The following is a 21,173-nucleotide window of genomic DNA, read 5'->3' on the forward strand; positions in this document are numbered from 1 at the left end:
GCGTTTTGGACCGCGGCGGCAGCGGGCGCCTCGGCGGCAGGAGAAGGCGAGGAGGCGGGTCGGCAGCCGAAGCCGGGTAGTCAAGGGGGGCTGCGTGTTTCCGGAGGACGTGGCGAACGGCCCCTGGCGCTCCTGAGGCGGCTCCGGCTCCTTCTCTTCGCTTCTTTGTCCGGCTGGCGCGGCTCTTACCGACATCATGATTTCCCTCACGGATACGCAGAGTGAGTGAATGGGGGGAGGGGAAGCAGCGGAGGCCAAATATTGCTGCTTCTGTGGTAATACTGATTGTTGGCATGATCATCCCCATTTGCGTCCTCCTTCCTGGCTTCGTCTTCCTCGCTCTGCTTCACAACCCCGTAATTGCTCTCCTGCGAGTGAGTGTTCATATTAGTACTAATAATAATTTTAACAGCGCCTGAATTGGGCTTGGAGTGGGAGACACGCACACAGATACACACAAACAGAGGAAGCACCTGCTTCGAAGGGTCCCCCTGCTCCTGGGAAGCTGAGAAATGAATTGCCAAAGGCAGCAGCAGAAAAAAGCTGCACGGATGCGTATATGTATATGTATGTATATATATATATGTATACGGTGCTTTTTTTGTAAAAGAAAAAGGTGCCGGAACTCACACATGTCATACAACCCGCCTTGCCTACCTACAAGGTTCCATCCAAAAAAGGTGCCGGAACTCCGTTCTGAGCATTCTATGACAAAAAAAGCCCTGTATGTATATATACATACACATACACATATACGTATATATTCATACATACATACATACATACGTACATATTCATACATACATATATACATACATATATATATGCATATATATACATTAAAGGTAAAGGTTCCCCCGCACATGCGTGCTTGTCATTTCTGACAATAGGGGCCGGTGCTCATCTCCGTTTCAAAGCCGAAGAGCCAGCGCTTGTCCGAGGACGTCTCCGTGGTTATGTGGCCGGCATGACTAGACGCCAAAGGCGAACGGAACACTGTTACCTTCCCACCGTAGTGGTCCCTATTTTCCTATTTGCATTTTTACGTGCTTTCGAACTGCTAGGTTGGCAGAAGCTGGGACGAGTAACAGACGCTCACTCTGCTACGCAGCACTCAGGATTCAACCCTTCTGACCGACAAGCTCAGCATCCTAACACTGAGCCACTGCGTCCCTATATATACATATATATAAGGTAAAGGTTCCCCCGCACATGCGTGCTAGTCATTTCTGATTCTAGGGGCCGGTGCTCATCTCCGTTTCAAAGCCGAGGAGCCAGCGCTTGTCCGAGGACGTCTCCGTGGTCATGTGGCCGGCATGACTAGACGCCAAAGGCACACGGAACACTGTTACCTTCCCACCGTAGTGGTCCCTATTTTTCTACTTGCATTTTTTACGTGCTTTCGAACTGCTAGGTTGGCAGAAGCTGGGACGAGTAACAGACGCTCACTCTGTTACGCGGCACTCGGGATTTGACCCGCCAAACTGCCGACCTTCTGATCGACAAGCTCAGCGTCCTAACCCACTGAGCCACTGCGTCCCTTACCATACATATATATATATATATATATATATATATATATATATATATATATATATATATATATATATATATACACATACACACACACACACACATTGTTATGATTTGGTACTCCTGCAATTGTTATTTTGTGGGTAGGAGACTCACAACCTCTCAGGTGGTGGCATTATTATTCCTACCACTGTTCTTCTACCCCTTGTCCTGTTATAAAAAGTGGAGGTATTGGCTTTTGTAGGAAGCATCAGACAATGCTTTAATGGCAGAGTGCCTAAGATATTATTCTCCACCCTGGGGGCCCTCCAGCTCTGTTGGATTTTTGTAGGTGGATTTAGGATGCGAAACCCAAATTCATTTGGCAGTCTGTGGATTTAAGAAGGAAGGCCGGCATAAAGTCATCCAAGCTGAGCTATCCGGAAAATTAGATTTTTTTAAAAAAAAGATAGAAAATGTTCTCTTGCCATATGTCAGTTCAAAATAATCTGTGGTGTCCTTGAGCTTCATTGTTGGCTTGCAGACATTTTATTACCTAACTACGTAATGACATGCGTGCTAATGAGTGTGGTGTTTGCTCTTTGTTTTTATACCCTAATCAAGGAACTACTAAAGTGAAAACCACACCCCCACCAACCCTGGCAGTGTAAGCTGTTGCATACCTCATAGCAAACTCCACACTCACTAGCCCTCCTGATGTTACATAGTTGGGTAATGAAATGCCTGTAACCCAAACTCAAGAGCACCGGGGACTCCATTGTTCAACCCTGAGCCAAAAACTATTCTCTTCTATTGGAAAATAATCTGTACATCAGTGGTGGGATACATGGAATTTTCTGTATAATTCAAGAGTTGAATGATATGGGTTCATGCAGTCTTTTCAATCCATTAAAAGTTTGCATTTAGCCTTCTGAAGGTTGGCAGAGGAGGGATCCTAAGTTGTTTGACTAGGTGTAAAAGAATTAATTTTCCACCTCTGCCAACCAATTATTTTGCCCCTGTGAAATAACTTCTCTCCTATGGCTACCAAATGAAGTGTTTAAATACAGAACTGCATTAAAGCCAGACTATAATTTATTGCACATTTAAGTATTTGGTGTTATGGAGATTTTAATAAGGGAAAAACAGGTTTCTGCTTCCACAAATGTTATAAAGTCTAAACATAGAGAGCTGGACCACTATGTGGTAGATTGAGTGATCAGTGGCTAATTCTCATGACTATACTATATCTAAAAGTTAACTAGGATTTCGTAAATAGGAATTAATAATAAAATAATTTATCTCTCACCTATTCTTTTTATGAGTGCTCCAGGAATGTTTATACTGACATGGGAGTAAGTAGTGCTGAATTCTGTTGGCTATATTTGAGTAAATGCTCACAGAATTGATACTTTTATGATCAGTCTTATGTAGAAGCAGCCTTTTTCATGTACCATATGATAATTCATACCTCAATTGGATAAATTAGTGCTCCTTTGGTTAAGTTATAAAATAAAAAGATTTCATTATTACTCATAAAAGTTGCACAAGAAAATCTTTAGCATGTTTACACAAGTAATGTAAATGAACATTATGCAATGTCATGAAACATACTTAAAGGAGATAATTCATAATTGAGAGAATCAATTTAGTGTCAAATATATTACAACTTTTAAAGCAAACTTTTTAAAAGTTATACAGAAATGTATTATTTATTTATTTAATACTATTTCTATACCGTCCTTCTCCCGAAGGACTTGCTGGGGAACCTTTAAGCTGTCTTTTTAATCTGTGCTTGAGCCATCATTATCTATGTTGCAATGTTTTGCCCCATAATAGTCCTCCTTTGCAGCTCCATCCTCCTGTACTGTCCCCATGGAGCAGTTAATTTTAAGCACTGAAGCTACTTTGCTGTTCACTCTTTTACTAATAGGGTAATGTCAAATATTTGATACCTCTTTATGACCTCAGTATGAATCTTTCTGTCAAAAACTGCAGCTTGGTCTAAGTCACGACATAAAGTATGAATCCTTTTATTTCTCTGTTGATTTGCAGAAATATTCCATTGTCATGAAACAGTCCAGTTTCTATTTGGTTGAAGTCCACTAAGCAAAATAGCTCACTTGGAGGATTTTATGTTGATTATACTGTTTGGGACGCGGTGGCTCAGTGGGTTAGGACGCTGAGCTCGTCGATCAGAAGGTCGGCAGTTTGGCAGGTTGAATCCTGAGTGCCGCGTAACAGAGTGAGCGCCAGTTACTTGTCCCAGCTTCTGCCAACCTATCGGAAATGACTAGCACGCATGTGCGGGGGAACCTTTACCTGATTATGCTGTTGGCTACTGTTAGCATGTTTGCCTGAGTTGGTAGTTCCTTCATTGGGGTATTGTTTCCTACTTCTCTGAGGTACAAATTTATAAATGTTTCAAGAAGGAATACAAAGTTTATCTTACTTTCTACTATTAATAAATCAATAAAGTAATAATATGCAATGGTCATTTTAATTGTAAGGTGTTTAGATAATGAATTGCAATGCTACAATAGGTGGACCAGATCTGTGTTGAAATCAAGATACCACTTTTTTAAAGCATAGATTTAATATTAGAATAAAACTAACGTTTCACTTTATTTGGTAAAAAAAATAATCTCTGTTTTAAGTGTTTAGTTAATCATGGGTCCTTTTTAAAAAAATACTGTTTATGGAAACAATAAAAGTAGATTCATGTCTATGGAGTCACTGAAGCAGTAGGCGTGAGCTTAAAAGGACTCCAATAGATGGTAGAGAACAGGAAGGCGTGGAGGAACATTGTCCATGGGGTCGCGATGGGTCGGACACGACTTTGCAATTAACAACAACAACATGTCTGTAGAGATTGTCAGTCATCCAGGTCATGGTTGTCCCAAAGGTGCTTTTTCAAAAGGCAACTGGGCTTTCTTTTTCCTTGAAGACGTTTCGCTTCTCATCCAAGAAGCTTCTTCAGTTCTGAAGACGTTTCTTGGATGAGAAGCGAAACGTCTTCAAGGAAAAAGAAAGCCCAGTTGCCTTTTGAAAAAGAACCTGTGGGTGTAAGTAGATTTTTTTTAAAAAAATCTCAAAATTATGAGTGAAGAAGTGATTTCGACTTCACTATGTACAACGTGGACATTATCCTATTATGTTGGACCTTTGCAAAGTGTTTGAAAGAAATACTTTCAAAGATGCATTAGTGCAAAACAAAAGTTCATCTTTTTAAGGCAATCGCGTCTTTGTAGGGCTTCTTACATGGCTGCTTTGAACTGTACAGCTGATACTAGAGCTCAGCAATATATCTCCAATTTTTCTGTGCATGGGCAGAGAAGACTTCTGCTAAGATCAGTGGAGAAATAAATGGGCAGGAACAGCATTGTTTATAAATGCAGTAAGTAACTTGAGGGAGAATGTGTTAATTGAATTTAATACTTCCTCATGAATTCTGCTTTGAATGGGAATACTGGATCTCAGCACTGCAAAGTGTTGGGAGTTTGTTTACTTTAGACAATTAGCAAATGTTTTAGAAACCTTACAGGAAAGCCTGTTGTGGGAGACACACCTCCCCCCCCCCAAAAAAAACAGTTGTGACTGAAAATGTGACAGCTGAATCTGTAGTTCAACACTGTATCAAATACTGGCTATTTCTAGAGACAAAATGCTGAACTAAAGGGGCAGTTATCAAGACCAAAAATGTTCTTACACTATAAGCCCCTTCAAAATAGCATGTTTTTCTTTCGAAAGCAGGCAAGTGTCAAGTTTTTGTTTTTGTTTTAAATTGGAGCTAGTTTAAAAATGACCTTGGCAAATGTTGTAACTGTGTGTAAGGTTTTGTGGTTATTTTAACTTTTTATTTTTATTTTCTTGCTAATACACTGAGTAATTAATGCTCCTTTTTTGTCTTACAGAAATTGGGATGGGTCTTACAGGTTTTGGAGTATTTTTTCTTTTCTTTGGAATGATCCTGTTTTTCGACAAAGCACTTTTAGCTATTGGAAATGTAAGTAGTTTTGAATGAATAACATTTAATAGGATTCTGAAAGTATCTATATTTATCACAAACAATTCATGTGATTCCCCTCTGGTCAAATTCACACAACTGTCTAGACAGAAATGAGATTGGGTAGCTAGTGGTTCAGGAAGTTGTAGAAACTGGGACATAGAGGAGTCAGACCATTGTTGTTGTGTTAACCATTTAATTGTGTCCAACTCTTGGCAACTTTATAGGCAATTGCTACCCTGCCAAGCACAGCTTCTTTCAGTTGTTTGATGTTCAACTTTGTAGCCTAGCCAGTGTGTTCTTTGCTTGCCCCTTCTTGTTCCACTAACCATATATTTTGTCTTCCATTGTCTTCTCCAATGAATTTGCACGCATTTGTATGGACAAAGTAAATCAGATTGTAGTCTTATGATTTTAGCTTCTAGTGATGTATCTGGTTTTATACAATTTTAACACTTTTCTGTTAGTTACTCTGGCCAGCACCACAGTTCAAAGGCGTCAATTCTTTTTTGAAATAGGTTGCCAGACTATTATATTAAGTTTTAATATGGTTTACAGGTAATCCTTGACTTATGACCACAGTTGAGCCCAAACTTTCTGTTACTCAGTAGGACAATTGTTAAGTGAATTTTGTCCCATTTTACTATCTTTCTTGCCACAGTTGTTAAGTGAATCACTAAAGTTGTTAAGTTAGGGGCTGGCTTCCCCATTGACTTCACTTGTCAGAAGGTTGCAAAAGGTGATCATATGACCCTGGGACACTGCAACTGTCATAAATACATGCCAGTGGCCAAATGTCTGAATTTTGATCACATGACATGGGGATGTTTCAACTGTCCTAAGTGTGAAACATGGTCATAAGCCACTTTTTTCAGTGCTGTTGTAACTTGCAATGGTCAATAAACAAATGGTTGTAAGTCAAGGACTACCTGTACTTGTTTGGTTACAATCTGCTAGTTGAACAGGAATTGTGTTTTGCCAATATATGTTTAGTGTTCAGTGTGTTGTTTTAATCTATACTTCTGTTCAGGGGAGGAGACAAAACTGAACATTAGAATACAGCAGACATGTCAAACACAAGGCCCGGGGGCCAGATCTGGCCCGCGAAGTGGTTTCATGTGGCCCGCGAAGCCATCCTGGAAACAGTGAGGGAACGGCCCCCACTGCCTTGGCCCTGGCCCAGAGACCTTCCTCCTGCCAGAGACCCTCAGATCTGTCCCACTCCTGCCCGGGCCCCCATAAGCACCCTTGATGCGAACGATGTAGAGCTGGCCATGCCCACCCAGTAGGCCATATGCACTCTAGCCACGCCCACCCAGTAGGCCACGCCCACCCAGTAGGCCACACCCACCCGGCCCCTTGAGGGCAACCGCAATGCTCATCCGGCCCTCAATGAAATTGAGTTTGACACCCCTGGAATACAGCATTGTGAGAAATGTCATCCAGTGAGATATTCATTACTTAATTGATACATTTTATTACTAGTTGTGTATAATAATTATTCTGGGGATGAATGATTTCTATTTTTACAATGATAAGTTTTGCACATCCCTGTTTATTACCATATTTAATCCTTAGCAATTTAGGCATGAAAATCAGCTGGGTGACTTTGGTCCACCCCTCTCTCTCAGCCCAGCCACCTCACAGGGCAGTTGTTATGGAGAAGGAAGGAGTATTAGGTATGTTCACTGCCTTGAGTTATTTAGAATTATGATAAAGATGGGATAAAAATACAAAGGCAATTCGGAAATAAATCTCAGTCTGGTTATCAATGACACACTTGCAGATACAGAACTTTTATTATGCACATTAGAAAACTACAGCTTTACAATACTTTTTGACATGATTGCCATTCAAATTGAGGCACTTGTCATAATATCTTACAAGGTTTGAAATTTCTTAGTAGTACTCAGGCCAAATCTGGGCTATTCGGGGGGGGAGTGATAAAAAACATCCCAATGGAACTGCTTCAAAAGTTCTTGGGTGCGTCTAGCGGTAAGCATTATTGTGAACCAACACCACACCAGAACTGGTGCCATAGAATCCCGCCAAATGTGAAGTTGCCAAAGGAGTACTGCTAGTGAAGTTCATGGAGCGTGGTTTGACCATCAATTCAGAAGTCTAGTGTGAAACTCAGAAGAGCCGTCCATAACAAGCGTCAGGGCATGCTGACTTCCGGTGTGGCATTGGTTCACGATAATGCTCGCCTGCACACCGCTAGACGCACCCAAGAACCTTTTTTGAAGCAGTTCCGTTGGGATGTTTTTGATCACCGCCCCACCATAGCCCAGATTTGGCGCTGAGCGACTACTACTAAGGAATTCCAAACCTTGTAAGATGTTATGACAAGTGCCTCAATTTGAATGGTGGTTATGTCAAAAAGTAATGTAATGTTGTAGTTTTCTAATGTGAATTATAAAAGCTTTGTATCTGCGAGTGTCATTGATAACCAAATGGAGGTTTATTTCCTAATTGCCCTCATGTGCCTCTTTAAAATATCATGCTAGTAGTGCCCCTAAGTGTTTATACTGTACATTGTTTATCTTCCTTCACAAACTGGTGGTTTTGGTTGTGCCACCATTGTAGAAGATACCTTTAAGACATTCCTGTTTCCTTCAGTAGCAAGTTGATACAGATGTTTTGAGAACATTTATACTGAATCTGAATATTTTCTCTATCATTATTTCCTAGGCGGGGACCTATATTCAAATACGTTTGTTTTCATTTTTGCAGGTTTTATTTGTGGCTGGGCTGGCTTTCGTGATTGGTTTAGAAAGAACTTTCAGATTCTTTTTCCAGAAACACAAAGTGAAAGCCACCGGTTTTTTCTTGGGTGGTGTATTTATCGTTCTTATTGGTTGGCCTCTGATAGGAATGGTCTTTGAAATTTATGGCTTCTTCCTCTTATTTAGGTAAGGTTTTACAGATTTGTATTTTTATCTATTTATGTATCAAGTTTATTAACCACCCATCTCTCTCACAGGGTGACCATTGAATTTTGTTTCCAGTACGCTTTTGGTTGGCTGTCACTGCAAAATTACCAGATTCTGCCTTAGGAGTTTATAGACATTCATGATTTCAAATATGTGAAGAATAGAGCTTGAAATCTCATTTAAAAAAAATATTTAGCTACTAATGATGATGAAACTTCTAGGACAAGGAAAAGCAAAAATAGATAGAAATGTGAGAGAGCAAGCTTTTTGCTAGCATTCATTTCTGGCACAGAATTGCACTTTATGGTAAGAACAGGTTGTTTCTCCTATTGCATTGTTGGCGATATGAGGAAGAAAAAAAAATAGTAGTTCCCTAAACTTCTGCTTCTGAATTCTGACGCACAATCCCAGGTTAATTCAGCCTACTACCAAAAGGAAAAACGTGCATAGAAGTAATTATTCATTTATTGGATTTATAGGCTGCCTCCATCTATATAACCAGGCGGCTTTCAAAATGCAAGAATAAACACAATAAAAACACATAATGTGTTGTCCAAAAGAGGGCCTGGAGATAATCAACATTTCATGAAACAATCAAAGCATCTCTTAAGGGGCTTACTACCCACTGTAATCATTTCAAGCTCTGTTAAGGAAGGATTTGATCCTGGCATGGGAACTTTTAGTCCCAAGTTAGACAAGCAAAAAGATCTGCAAAAGAAAACACACAAACCTGCAGCTTGTCACTGATATTAAATAATCAGAAGCATTATTCACACTGGTTTGAAGAGTTATAGCTTTCAAGCTATTTGTCAACCTAGCAACTAAACAGATTTCTGTAGAACCTGGTTATCTATCTCTGGTAGTTTCTGCCTGTCTGGTTTGACAGAGTCAGCATGCTCTAAATCCCATGGATCCCTTGGAAGTAGTCTTGCTGTGTCATGGTACCAGTCCTTGGAATCCACCTGAGATTCTTAGGCCCACACCGCTTCTGGCCCTGTTTAAATGAGGACTTAAAATGTGGCTCCATTCCACACCTGGATTACCCCACACCTGGGGAGCTTGCTTAATGTAGGCTACTCTCTGGGCTGATGATTGATTTTAGTGAAGACTAAGAAAGTGAGATTTGCACCAGAAAGTCAAATGTAAATATGTCAGTCTCTTCCACTGAATTTTAATTTCACCACCTCTTAAAACATATGGTAGCTTTCTCTTAGTACTTAACTACTAGCCCATTTTACATGTCCTTAAATTTGTATCTATAAAAATTGCGTGTGGATTTTCAGAGTAACAGTGTTCACACGACCACGGTGTCTTAGTAAATTATTTAAGAAGTCTCCTCCCCAAAGCTGTATTCGATACTGGCTTCTTAGCGGATAGCTCATGTAAGTGGTCCTGTCCATATTGTTTAAGTGTTTCTATCACTCTGTGAGAAACAATAAACCTAGTTAGGAAGCATGTAACTCAGTACAGGTAGTCCTCACTTTCTGACCACAGGAAGAGCCAGCAACTTTGTAGCTAAGCACCGCACTGTGACACCACGTGATGGCACCAACTTATGACATCAGTTCCTGTTGCAATCTACGAGTGAATCATCTTAGGATGATGTCACATAACCATAACTTGTGACTTCCTGCAAGCTTCCCTGTTGACTTTGCTTGTTGGGAAACCAGCTGTGAAAGTCGCAAATGGTGATCACATGACCACAGGACAAACATTGTAAATGTGCACCTGTTGCCAAGCATCCAGATTGCAGTCATGTGATCACAGGGACGGTGTGGTGTCCACAACTGGACATCTCTCTCTTGCCATTGCCGGTTTGGCCACTGAATGAGCACTGTATCGCTAATTACATGGAATATGTAAAGACTTGGAGATGGGTACAGTCTTCATTCTGAAAGGGGAGAATGTATGTGATATGAGCAATTATATATTTCTTCACATAAAAAATAAGCAATTGGTTTTGTTTGTTTTTTTGAATCTTAGAAATGTGTAAAGGGCGCCTATTTGGAAAAATTCTTCTAATCTGTGATGTATTATTTTTTTCCCCCAAAGGGGCTTTTTCCCTGTGGTGATCGGTTTTATTAGAAGAGTGCCAGTTCTGGGGTATCTGTTGAATTTACCTGGTATAAGATCAGTAAGTATTAAATTATTTCACATAATACACAGCAAGTTCTGTTTTCCTTCTGCTTCTTGGATTCCGTTAAAAAAACCTGGACCAGCACATACAGAGATACGCATTCAAAATTTGGATCACCAAGTGCTTTTATTTGCCTTCAGGTAACAAGGGTTACAAGTTTCAAAATTAACTGTTATGTCAGTCTAGGCCAGTCTTCCCTATTCTTATATTTATTCTCCAGATTTGGGGGGGGGGCATCATCTCCCCATGTTTCAGGTCCAAAGAGAGATCATTTTATCCTGGATTTCTTTCTCTGCTATTTGAATTTGAATTAGGACAGTTTTCATTTGATCATTCACAGGTGTTGATTTTTGTTTTTGTTTTTTAGTTATCTTGCAGCTTATCCAGCAAATTAAGTTTAAGGTTAAAAGCTGGTTTGCCAAAGAAATGGACTGGTCCTTTAGTTTCATGAATCCCTTGTTGATATGCATAAATTGTCATGTCGCACGTAAAGCCCCCATCAGATTTACTCAGTCACTTCGTCAGTATAAATCACAAGTTTGTGGAAAAACTACTTACCTCCTCTAAACATTTCTGAATTTTTACATTTTTTCCCCCCATTGATTGTTGTCAGTGATTCGTGTAAGTCTTCCTGACATTTAAAGGGAGTCTGAATGAACAAAATAACACAAATAAAAATCTAAAATGGGCAAATACTTTTTCAAAGAACTCTTATCTACCATTTATGAAAAAAAAATCATATTTTTCCCAAACTTAACAAGTGCGTACTACACCCTCTCCTCATTTAGTGACCGCATTCTGTTCCAGTGACTTGTTTGTTGAACAGAATGGTCCATAAGTGAACATGTGACAGAAAGAGAGAGAGAGAGAGAGAGAGATGGTACAAAAATACTGGTTGCTGCTGTGTCATTCAGATAAATGACATTCTCTCATACCATGTCTTGTGCCTGACTTTATTTTTGCCTCCTTGCAAAATGGAAAGATTGCTTAAATCGCCTCTTCTTGAGATGCTTTTCTCCACAACCTTCCCTAAAATGTGCTAACCTCAAGTTAACAGACTGAGCTCTTTGACCTTCATTAATTGATTAGAATCCTCCTCCTGCTTTTCACTGCAGCTTGAAACTGATCAGACCTTAATCAGTTTCATGCTGAAGGCTTTGGTTGTTGAGTGCACCAGTTTTTGGAGGGCGTTGGTCAGAAATTGAATTTTTGGCCACCCTGTATTACTGCCATCTTCGCAACTGGTCACTAAGTGACGACCATCAGTAATGATATTCCAATTCCAGTTTGAAGCGACAACCTAACATTCTCTAAATCCATTGAAGGAGAAGGACAGTGAGGAGACAGCAAGAGAGCATTTTTTATCTTAAGGCGGCTAAATGTCCATTTCCCTTGAAATGGGCTTGTGGTGTCTTGTTAGGTGCATTATCCCTCCCCCTCCAAATAATGGGCAACATTTAGAGAATGCTTGAGAACAATCTTCAGAATGCCCGGCGTGCATATATGAAGGCTTTCAGAAAAGGTTTCACTTAGAAAAGTTTGAGGCAGCTGAGAAAACATCCCAGTAACAGGAAAGGCATGAAGAACATTATCCACATGCCATTTTATTTTGAGCATCCTTTTTCCTATTTTGTGCACCAAGTCTGTCGGGAGCAGTAAATTAAACCAACCAAATATAGCAGATTTATTATTCAAGGCTCAGTAAAAGGAGATGGCTCAACTATCAGCTCAGCTCACCTGTTGCTCTTGCTAGCATCTCACCCCACCCCCCCCAACTTGGGTATAATGGTTTCTGGAGATTTATTTTATTTATTTATTTATTTAGTTATATTTATATACCGCCCTATTCCCTGAGGACTCAGGGCGGTTTACAGGAAATTAAAAAATCCAAAATACAAAAATTAAGAACCAAATTAAAAAATATTAAATTAACCCTGTAGTCAATTAAAAAGAACCCCAAATTAAAAATTCCTCCTCAGTCTGGGCCCGAGAGCTCAAAGAGCCAGGTCTTCAGGCCCCGGCGGAATGATCGAAGGTCGGGGGCAGTTCTCAGCTCCACCGGCAGCTGGTTCCAGAGGGCAGGCGCTCCCACCGAGAAGGCCCTATCCCTGGGTGTCGCCCGCCGGCAGTCTCTTACCGGCGGGACCCTGAGCAGACCCTCCCTGTGGGAGCGCACTGGGCGAAGGGCATTTGATGCCGGCAGCAGGTGTTCCCTCAGATATCCCGGACCCAGGCCATGTAGGGCTTTATAGGTGATAACCAGCACCTTGAATTTCACCCGGAGGGCAACCGGAAGCCAATGCAGCTCGCGGAGTAGAGGTGTTACATGGGAGTATCGGGAAACCCCCATTACAACTCGCGCGGCCGCATTCTGCACCAGTTGAAGCCTCCGAGTGGTCTTCAAGGGCAGCCCCATGTAGAGAGCGTTACAGTAGTCCAAACGGGAGGTCACAAGCGCATGAGTAACTGTGCGTAGGGCGTCTCGGTCCAGATAGGGACGCAACTGGCGCACCAGGCGAACCTGGGCAAAAGCCCCCCTGGTCACGGCTCCTATATGGTCTTCAAAATTGAGCCGTGAATCCAGGAGGACGCCCAAGTTGCGAGCCCTATCGACGGGGGGTAACACCTCACCCCCCATCATTAAGGATGGAATAACTTGGTAAACCCGAGATGCCGATATGCACAGCCACTCAGTCTTGGCGGGATTGAGACGAAGCCTGTTTCTCCCCATCCAGACCTGAACCGCCTCCAGGCACCGGGACATCACGGAGAGGGCATCACTGGGTTGGTTCGGGGTGGAAAGAAAAAGTTGGGTATCATCAGCGTACTGATGATACCCCACCCCAAAACCACGAATGATCTCGCCCAGCGGCTTCATATAGATGTTGAACAGGAGAGGCGAGAGAACCGACCCCTGAGGGACTCCACAAATGAGAGACCTCGGGGCGGATCTCTGCCCTCCTGTCAACACCGACTGCGAGCGGCCCTGGAGGTAGGAGGAGAACCACCGTAAAACAGTGCCTCCCACTCCCAGCCCCCTGAGACGCCGCAGTAAGATACCATGGTCGATGGTATCGAACGCCGCTGAGAGATCTAATAGGACCAGGACAGAGGAGCAACCCCTGTCCCTAGCCCTCCAGAGATCATTCACCAGCGCGACCAATGCCGTCTCCGTGCTGTGTCCGGGCCTGAAGCCCGATTGGTACGGGTCCAGATAATCAGTTTCCTCCAGGAACAGAGGGAGCTGATGCGCCACCACACTCTCAACAACCTTCGCCAGAAAGCGAAGGTTGGAGACTGGACGGTAGTTGTTTAAAACAGCCGGGTCCAAAGCAGGCTTCTTGAGAAGGGGTCTCACCACCGCCTCCTTCAAGGCGGCAGGAAAGACACCCTCCTTCAAGGAAGCAGTTATTACTGCATGGAACCAGCCTCGTGTTCCTTCCCGAGCCGCATAAGCTAGCCAGGAGGGGCACGGATCCAACAAACAGAATGAGATACAGAATGAGGATGGGCAATCTTCCCATCTAAAATATGCTCCAGACAGCTTGTCAAGTAATAGCAAGTTGATGTTGTAGTATATTGCGGAGGTGAAATCCAATTACCGTGGGAGTTTCCAGAAGGGAAATACAGGCATCTGGCAGGCCTTGCCGAGCATATCTAAGACTGCCTGTTGCCCACGTCCATCTTTACAAGGGTCAGTGCTCATAAAATAACATGGCACCATCCTTGTGGATGTTGACACATTTCTTTGCAGCTGTGATTATTTTCTCTCTCCCCCTCCCTCCCCCCACCCTCTCTAATTTTGCATTTCTGAACATGTCTAATATTAAGCATGTGGTGGCTGGCATTTGTTCAAGGCAGTTCAGATGCGTTATAAATGGAGAATTCTAAATAGGATACATACATACATACATATGTAGGATTATATCATGTTTTTAGAATGTGGCTGCAATTACATTTAGGCTAGAAGAAGCATGCTGCCCTTTTCTCAACCTGACAGTTTGCCATGCCAAAGACTGGCACATCTTGGTTTATTGCTACAGGAATCACTGAACCCCCACATCATGCCTTTAGTTTCCAAGGCATCAGTATGTTTAATGGGTTTAAAAAAAACTTAGTTAATTTAATTGGGTTTTATTCTTACATTAAATCTACTTAATAAGTCTGTTCATAATTTGGCTTGACATCTTGCTTATTGCTTTTCTGTATCAATATCATTTATAAACTGGACTTTATGGAGTTAAATCCTTTTGGAAAAGTTAATTGTTGATGTTTTCTTCAAAGCTTGCGTAAGTTCAGGAGACAATTCCCAGTAATGGTTAGTTGAAAATATCATCTTCAGTCTATTAATGCATGAATGGCTGATTATTTTTCAAAACAATATTCTTTTCTCCCCCCCTTTTGGGTTATTGAGCTAACAGTTTTTATACTTGCATTTTTTCTGATTTATTTTTTTATTTTTTTCGTTCTGTTGCATCTTCATGTTGCTCTATGTTAACATAAAAACATACCATGCCTAAATGCGGTTGTAATGCAAACGGTCTTACTTTGTGTAAATTACGTAAGGCCTTGGTTAGTATTGTTTGAATAAGATTATACTACACCCAGTCACTCACTTAAAATGCAAGTGTTGAAGTAGCATCAATGTGTTCCATTCTTAATGAATGTATTAAATTACAATTCCTTTTCCCTACCTCAATTCCACCTTCTCTTCTGTCTCCTTTGCCCACAGCTTGTAGATAAAGCTGGAGAAAGCAACAACATGGTATAATGATTGGCAAAGGTCCCGAAGACTGGTCCTAAATTTATATTATTTATAAAACCTTCACGAAGATCAAATCGGTCCAGCACAACGATTTTGTTGTATACAAAGGCAACGTTTGAAATGGTCTTTGAAATAAATTTCCAATTTACACCATAGTATACAGTAAACCTATTTAACATTAAGAACAAAACATCAGAAGCAAATTTGCAACCTAAGACTTGGCATTGACATACCAGGAATGCTGTGAACTCAACTGGCGAAAAACTCGCGGAACGTTAAAACTTTTCAAGACTTCTTCATATTTTTGGAGTACAAGCGAAATGCAGCAAACTCCCCATGGAACTAACAGTGCCTGTCATTTTTACCTCCTTATGTCTGAAGTTGTAATGGAGTGATCATGGGTCAGTTGATAAGGTGTGACCCTTCTGTCTTTCTGCCTGCCAAATTTCCTACTTCCTCCCCATTTTTGGAAGATTTTTTTCTTCTTCTTCTTCTCCCGACTGTCCTTTTGAAAGCAAGACGGCATCGTGAACGCTTGATTCACACGGCGTGTAAAATGGATTCTCATTTTGAACAGTAGCAGAAGACTTCATCACACAGTTCAGCTGTTATAAACCTCTCTGTAAATAGACGCTGAAATAAATCTTTGTAGGAAAACAACGTTTCAAGCCAAACGTAAATTTTAATTACCTATATCTTCACCTTTGGAATATGCAAAAAACGAAACAAAAAAACCTACATTTTTTTTGTACAAAACTGTCTTAAAACATTCCTGGGTTCATTAGATGTTCGCTTCGGCAGGGAACGGGAAAACCAATTTTACACTCCTTTCTCTTGGTTCTCTTTATCCCAATGACCGGTAAGTGATGGAAGCAAGAAGTAAACCTTTTCTCATTGCGTAAACTCTGTGCACATAATATGTAGCGCCCAAAGTGAGTTGCTTTGCTTCGTGATGTTCACACAGTTTAGGACACGGGTTGCCTAACTCGCAAATTCGTGCAAGGGCATTTCGATCCCGAATCTTGGTTTCTAATTTGGTTACTTCTAGCCAACATAAAGTTCTAAAACAGGGAAGCATCATGATTTGTTTACTGGTAATATCTGAGGTCCAGGAGCTAGATTTGAAGCACTGAGCACTACTCTTAATCTGAAGGAGCATGTTACAACTTAACTGTGTAAATAACTTTTTCTAACCATCAAACAAATCAAGTCAGTTTGCTGGGAAATCTCGGGAAATCATATTGGTAGCCTTGATCAAGTGGCGCATTAATTTGTTATACTTGTGACTATTAGAAACAGTTCCTATTGCTACAAATGGCGAGATTCAGAACCTTACGGACATTCTGCAGCAGTGGTTCCCAGCCTTCGCAGCTTGACAGCCCAGCTGGGTTGGAGGGGAACCGGGCCGTGTGAGCGGTGGGCCAGCGCGCGTGCAGCTCTACTCACACGAGTGACGCATTGGTCCCACGCGCATCCACAAGCGGCTCGACTGCAAGTTGAACTGCCTGCATGTGCCTTTGCGCGCTGGCCCACTGCACACATCAGTTGAGCTGCACGCGTGGGTGTGTGCGCCAGCCCGCTGCAAATCAGGCAGAGCCCCGGGGTTGGGAACCCCTGTTTTACTGAACTGGCAAAAGAGAAAAATGTGAATGACTTACGCAGTGGGACAATCACATTGTTCCCTTTTCTGCCAGTTCTTGCTTTGGCTCTCAGTCATAAATTTATCCTGATGTTACTTTCGTTGAAGCAGCAGGTTAATGTAAAGCTATCGGTTTGTTTAGATCTGAACGGTTCAAACAGCCAGGCAAAATACCATCACTTACGAGTGAATAAACGCTAATTACTAATACACAAGGAAGGGAGCTATTTTGTTCTTTGAAAGTGCACTGTGTTCTTCTTTAAAAGGACTTTTTGATGAGGCAAATCAATTTTGTAAAGCTGTGAAAATCGTTTTTTGAGTTAACGCTTCATGAGACATTTCTCCGTGAGCTTCCCCATTGTAGAGGAGTTAGCAAAAAATACTCCATTGTGGATCATTCTGATGCCAAAATAAGAACACTCCAATTTGGAAACAGATGATCCTTGTGTTCTGGAGTAGTCTGATTCAAAATGGGCCTGCTTTGATGTTGGACCACTTCCAAAAACATTTCGAACATCCTATTCCAGAGTTGCAGTATTATATGATGGAACAAGTGACATGCTCCGGTTCCATTTCTTTGATTTCATCTTGGGAGAAATATCCCTTAGGAAAGGATGGGTGGTTGTTGTTGTTTTTTTCTTCCTCTAAACCAGAGTTATCTAACCTTTCCGGCTTTGCGGATCGGTTTGGGGCCAGAGGGGATGATCCCATGAGAGCAACCGGCCAGCGCATGCATACGTACAGCTTCATTTGCCCAAGTGGCAAGCAAGTGCACCTGCCACTTGTGTAAATGGAGCCTGTGCACCCGCATTTCCCACTGCTCATGTAACTGGGGATGCGCATGTGCATGCTTGCCCACCACTTCCATGGCCCATTTCCAAAGGGCTTGAGGCCTGGTAGCGGGCCGGGGATTGGGGAACACTGCTCTAGGCAGCTGGCTGTTTTCAGTCTTAAAATAGATGTAACTAATCTAATGGTCCCTACAACACTAGTAAAATGGGAGCTTGTTTTAAATTGCAGGCTCTGCCTCTTAATGATTTTAAAAAGAATCCTGTTGACTTGAATAGGTCATGCTCGAAACATAAACCTTGGACATCTTTGCTATGTAGGCTCTAGTTCTCATTTGATATTTTATTTATTTATTTTATTTTGGCTGTAGCAAAGAATTTTTAACTCACTTCCATATTGTAAACCATTTCAGTTGTAGTTTGTGGGCTGGGAGAGATGCTTCAGATCTGGAGCAACGCACATAGAGCTATTAAACTGGGTTTCATCAGATGTTTTTGCAACTTCAGGAGTCTTTCCAGAAGAATCAGGCTGCCAAATTCCCTTCCTCACATTTTACAATGAGCCCCATTTGAGTTTTTGATTCTCCAACCCGCTACCAAGTAAGAAAGATCTTAACACAATAGGAATAAAAATCTCCCTATTTCTTTCCTGTTTCTGATTCTTTTCCATGTTGTGAAGGTAGCAGAAGACATTGTTTCCAGTCATTTCTGGACATAATTTCATCAAAATATTGTCAGACGCCACCGTTCAATTAATCGTACCCATTCTGGCTAAGTGTAATTTATTTAACTATAGGTGAGACATTGGTTAAATAGCAAACGTAGTACTATCATTATGCTCCAGAGCAGCGGTCCCCAACCTTTCGAGTTTGGTGGCCCGGTGTGTGGGTATGTGCGAGTGGCAGGTGCACAGACGTGCACACAGCTCCATTTGTGCGAGCAACATCCACCCTCCACTTGCGCGAATGGAGCTTTGAGCGCAAGCACCCTCTGCTCGCAGGAATGGAGCTTCGCGCGCATACATGCGTTTGCTGGCTGCTCGCGCAAGTGGAGCCTCGCCCGTGCGTAGTTTCTCATTTCTTCTGCAGCTTGTTTTCGAACAGGCCACGGCCCGGGGGTTGGGGAACCCTGCTCTAGAAAATAACGCGAAGACAATTTGCTTCTTACGTTGTCCAGTTTGAAAGGCATTCTTTCACTTTTCTGAGATTCATATTAAAATTCAAAACATCTTTTAAAAAAAACAAAAAACAGAAGCCCTATCTGTTTTTAAGTCAGCAGAGTGCAAGCATCAAGTACCACTACTGCTCTGTTGTCTTGCCAGACCATCCTAGAAAACCCTTTAAAGTTTCTTTATAATCCTTGCAATTTCTAAGATCCTACCCTTTAACCGTTACAACATTAGTTTTTACAGAATTAACAATGCGATCAAAGATATTTGAACGATTCTTTAACCTTTAAGGCTATCTTATGTTTGTATACTTGGGAATCATTGTGCTGCACTACACTGAGGCTCATTTCCAAGGGTAAACGTATCTAGGACCGAGCCTCGTATGTTGTAATCATTTGCAGAAATAATATCTTCTGTAACAGATAAGATCTGCCCATTTAATTGTAATTTTTGATTGCTTAAAAGACTCACATAAGGATCTTTCTTCTGGAGACTATATTGTAAATATATTTGTCATACCTTGAATAAATGGGTACTTTTTCTACTAATTGCCAATCGTGTCATTACCAAAACTGACTTATTAAAATGCAGTGCTTTCCCCCAGTAACTAGCAAAGGAGATCTAAGCTACATAGGTTTAGATGCAGAGGACACTTTATCCAGAAATGAGGTAGGAAGGTGATGGACAAGAACCGGGAAATTGGAGGTCTAGTTTTGCCTCTGGGGCCAGTTACTTTCTCTGAGCCTTAGGAAGGAGACAATGAAAAAACACTTCCAACAATATTGCCCAGTAACCTCCATGGACTTGCCCTGTGGGTGTCAGGATTCAGGACTGATTGTAAAGCAAAAAAGCAACAAAAAATGCTCAGAATTTCTTAAAATGAAACCATATTTTGGGGTAACATAGAGGGTGACCTTAAGATTCCGTGTCAACCTAATCTAGAATCTTTCTTCATCAAAATCTGGGCATCTCTGTCCATTGGTGTGGACCAGGGGTAGGCAACCTCGGCTCTTTTATGACTCATGGACTTCAACTCCCAGAATTCCTGCTGACTCAGGAATTCTGGGAGTTGAAGTCCATGCGTCATAAAAGAGCCGAGGTTGCCTACTCCTGGTGTGGACCATAGAAAGGGCTTGCTAGGACCAGCAAGTTGACACGAGCAGGATGGAGCATTTAGTTCGCCCATTAGTGACAGTTTTACTGACATTGGCTGCCCATCTACTTTACGCCTTTACAAAATACAAATTTGTGTCCCTGACTCCTTTGTGGGGGAAGGTTGTGATGTTGATTAAAGGAGTTGCAAAGTTCTCTTTTCCTCAGCCAGATGTTAAAAAGTCTTGATCCAGATAGAATTTATCATGCATGGAGGGAGGCAAACTCCCAAGATGGTGTAAGTGAATATCAGTTCATATCTAGTGGGCCATAAACTTATATGATCCATTTTGCTGATGAAAAGTAATTATCTACCATTCAGATCTCTCACCATTATAACGAGCAATTAATTCCTCAGCAATTTGGATCTCCCAAGACTACGAAGATTAGCTTGCACCAGGGGTTTCCAAACTTGTTAACTTTTAAGACTTGTGGACTTCAACTCCCAGAATTCCTCAGTCAGCATGGCTGGCTGAGGAATTCTGGGAATTAAATTCCACAAGTCTTAAAATTTACCGAGGCCATTGTCAAAAACTCAACCTTCCCTCCTGAATCCAAGCAGAGTCATGAAAAGCTATAAAATATCTCCTTCAAAAGTCCTTAAATGCCTGTTGGGGACTACTTCCTTGATAAAGATGTCAGATTTCCAGTTGTCACACTGCCCCAAATGAGCACAGAGGACCAAAATCAATTCATTACACTATTCACTGCTTTATGACTTAATTTTCTTCTTCCCCATTAAAAATGTGGCAGTTTTGGAAGGAGTCCAAAGTTTTATGAGGCTGCTGATAGCTCAAGGATTCCACGATAGGCAGCTTTACTTTAAACCTGGGGATTAGAAGGATGCTAATGTGTCTCTTGTCTGGTCCATCAACCATTTCTCTTCCCAATTGTCTCCTCTTTCCTTTTGCCTCTCGATGGTCGCACAGGCAAAGTTGTGTGCAGAGGGAGGTGGGTTGAAAACCCGGAGAGAGAACAATTTGCGTGTTTGCTTATATCACTCTACTCTTAAATCTATAAAGCTGCTTAGCACAGGATCTGGACCGCTGTGTCATTCTGAGTCAATCCTGGAG

At 41.6% G+C, this 21,173-nt stretch overlaps 2 protein-coding genes across 2 annotated transcripts in view; one reads left to right on the forward strand and one right to left on the reverse strand.

The window, feature by feature from the left end:
* The window catches only part of RECQL (RecQ like helicase), a 123,329-nt gene that overhangs the window by 24,383 nt on the left and 77,773 nt on the right, over window positions 1-21,173 (reverse strand). The gene's annotated exons all lie outside the window — the stretch shown is intronic.
* Window positions 22-19,476, forward strand: GOLT1B (golgi transport 1B). Its single transcript, XM_083365334.1, has 5 exons — window positions 22-221; window positions 5,427-5,518; window positions 8,252-8,430; window positions 10,504-10,585; window positions 15,321-19,476. Exons 1-5 carry the CDS (start codon window positions 197-199, stop codon window positions 15,357-15,359), a joined length of 417 nt encoding a protein of 138 aa, XP_083221460.1. The 5' UTR covers window positions 22-196; the 3' UTR covers window positions 15,360-19,476.

The sequence above is a fragment of the Vipera ursinii genome, assembly GCF_947247035.1.
Source record: "Vipera ursinii genome assembly, chromosome: 6".
NCBI lineage: Eukaryota > Metazoa > Chordata > Lepidosauria > Squamata > Viperidae > Vipera > Vipera ursinii.